General features: G+C 42.3%; 1 protein-coding gene across 1 annotated transcript in view; it reads right to left on the bottom strand.

Annotated features, from left to right (window-relative positions):
- The window catches only part of AKR1D1 (aldo-keto reductase family 1 member D1), a 41,091-nt gene that overhangs the window by 17,474 nt on the left and 20,497 nt on the right, over positions 1 to 3,120 (bottom strand). The window contains exon 2 of the mRNA XM_009649235.2: positions 1,609 to 1,776. Coding sequence (XP_009647530.2) covers positions 1,609 to 1,776 — 168 coding nt within the window. The remainder of the gene's footprint in view (positions 1 to 1,608; positions 1,777 to 3,120) is intronic.

A 3,120-nucleotide genomic window follows, 5' to 3' on the forward strand; every position in this document is an offset into this window, starting at 1 on the left:
AGGTGCCTCAGTGTTTAGGTAGTGATCATCAATGAGGAAAATCATCTAGTGATTAGATCAGACAACTGAATATAGAAAGGCTTCATAAAGAAAGAAAGTTTGGAATCCTGATAAAGTTTTACCAAGAGATGCACTTTCACAGAACCTAATGGTTTATATGGGAAAATAAACTGCAGGGGAAGCAGTTGGGAAAGTTAAAGACTCAAAATTGTTAGGACATCTGGTTCTAACCTTTTGGCACAACTTTTTGGTTTTTATTTGAAATATTAGTGGTAATTTGCAGTAATGAAACTATAAAACAGTTGAAATGAAATATTTTGACTGGTCCAAATCAACATATTTGGCATATGAGGGACTGAGAGACTACCCTGATAAAGGTGGAAAATTTGAGGATGTGAAGCTTTCTCAGGATGGCAAGGTTGTTACCAGCAGAACTGAGCAGGGAACTTGGAAAAGAGTTGCATACTTTACAGATTGGAAATTGCTGTACTTGGAAATTGGTCTATAGCTGCTGAAAATCCACTTTGCCTGCAAACTACTCAATCTAAAGCTTAGTTTCCCAGATGATAGAGTTTAACTAAATTGCTCACAATGAACTGGGCCTTTTATCCCATGGGATCTTTCACTCTAGGAACCATGGTATTTATTTCCAAGTCTGTTGAGTAACTCTTGTGGATTACGTCTTATTTGGGAAAGGAGAATGGGAAAATATTAGGCTGATATGTCCAAAGAAGCACTGCAGGAAGGGGAACTTGAGACCATAAACTCTATTAGAAACTGGACAGGCACCATGATTTTTCTCGGGGCATCTGATCTTTTTTCTGCAATGTGCAATGAGCTCTCTCTTATACCTGGGATCTAGTCATCGTAGTTTTAACAGCTTTTGTCAGATGCTCCATCGGACAAGGGATTTCATTCTTCTAGGAGAGAATCAACTCTTACAGCTAAGACTAAAGCATTAACTAGCTCATGCATGACTCCAGCCTCACTGCTGTAGAGCAGAAGTATGATGACATCTTCTCTCCAAGTAAGTTGATTCATCATCCTAGAACTTTTCAAATGACAGGTGATACAGTAACTAAGGTGTAGCTTGATGAATAATTTTCTGGCAGTAGCACCAATGTAAGTACTTGCTGTTCTCCCGTACACAGACACTTGAGTGCACGTGCTTGCTCCCACCCCTTGCATTGTGCAATCTCACGGCAAACCCATACGGGGAATTGCTCTATCAGAAAATAACTCATTTGTGGGTTCATTGTCCAGATTGGGCTCTTTGTGTAACTACACAAATGTGCATGCCAGCACAATGCGTGGGACAGTAACAGCTTAGGCAGCACTGCTGAGTGTGGCAATGGTCTAAACTTGCAGGTGCTTATAATCTTTGGCAGAATGGATGTTGCGTGGTTCCCTCTACTAACTGAGCTTTAGACGTGCTTTACAGCAGATCTAGTGCTCATAAAGCTCTGAGACATTACGGTAATGCTAGGGAAGAAAAATAAAGGGTGTAGGGTCTGGAAGCATGCCCAGTGTTGACCATGGGCATTCTGAAGAAAGCCCATTCACAGAAATCCTGGATTTAGTGTGAATAATCTGAGTGCAGCTTCTCACCTTGCCACAGTAAAAAATGTCTTCTCGCTTGATCCTTCCTTCAGCAATCTTCTCCTGGATGGCTTGTCCCACTTCATGCTCATTGTAGTAGACAAAGGCACCATCAATATGGCGGTAACCAGTATCAATGGCAAACTTCACCGACTCCAGACAGGAACCTTTGGGAGTCTAATGGGAGAAGAAAAAGAACAAACATCGTTCCAGCCTCCTGCTTACCTTTCTTGCAATGCTATAGAGTCCCTGAGTATGCACAAGGTTCATGCTGGACTTCATCCAGTCTAACCATCCTTTACCTCCCCAGACACCTGTGTTTCAACTTCTGAATCAATAGTATTGTGCACTTTTCTTCAAAACTCTTGCGAACGTGGAATTAGATGGGAAAAAGGAGCAAAGCAAACAAATTCTCTTTGTGACTGGGAAAGAGGTAGTACTTGAGTCCTTAGAAAGTAGAATTGGATGTATTTCATATGAAAATTATTTCAGAACTTCTTAGCTAGAGATCAAGGGCTTTCCTACAACAGTCACTTGATAAAATCCCTTACTCAAGTGGAAGAGGGCTCTTCGGTTGAGCAGAGGTGGTCAACCACCTGCCTGATCAGAGGCTGCCAAATACTTTATGGCCCAGGAAAGCTTTCAGCAGAGCAGGAGTTTGGATTTGACTGCTTTCTCCTCAAATCAACTTGCCATTGGTGGTATCACAATCTGAAGGGTGATAGCTCAGGACTGTCTGCTGGTATTCTCAGTTCTGGACAGTTGGTTTACCATTTTGCTAAGAACTAGTAGATGCTTTAGTACACTTACATACATCTTACTGCTTCCATTTAAGATGAGCCCAAGAAACCTCTTACTAAGTCCAAGTGGCATTTTTGTACTGTGTTCTGCACTTAAGTTTACTCATCTTTGCTGAAATACAGAGTAAGCTTGTTTTTTCAGAGCAGTCGTATTTTTCATTAGCCAATGTGGCAAGCAAAATACACGTAGGCCAAACCAAACAAACAAGCATAAGAATGGTCACTGAAATAATTTCACTGATCACTGAAATTGTACTGAAAACATCTTATTGTTGCCACACTTTGTATAACGAGAGGACAGCTCTAAGCGGTGGTGGCGAAGGGCTCTCAGCGACACGTAGCAACACTGTTCTCCCAGCCTTTCTCTGCTGCAACAGGGACATCTGATTCACTGAAAGGAAAACTGAAATACGGTGAGCAAACCTGCTCTGCTGTGCTGCTGTCTGCCAGCAGCAAATGCCAAGAGGTGAACTTTGCTACCTCCAAGTGAAGGGCCAAGACCATGCTGCTTCTCCTATGAAAAAAACAGATGCCAGAGACATCTGGAAATGAAACAGGGTATGAAGAGAGGACATCATGTTTGTTGGTTTTGCTGATGTCAAGGAAAGACAAGAAACAGGACTGGCAATAGGTGCTGTTGGGGAGGACCACTTTTCACCAGAGCAATCAGCCTCCCTCCTCTCCCTCCAAGCTGCCCTTTGACAACAGCCACAGTGTTTGC

This window comes from Egretta garzetta, unplaced genomic scaffold (genome assembly GCF_000687185.1).
Source record: "Egretta garzetta isolate BGI_Z169 unplaced genomic scaffold, ASM68718v1 scaffold321, whole genome shotgun sequence".
NCBI lineage: Eukaryota > Metazoa > Chordata > Aves > Pelecaniformes > Ardeidae > Egretta > Egretta garzetta.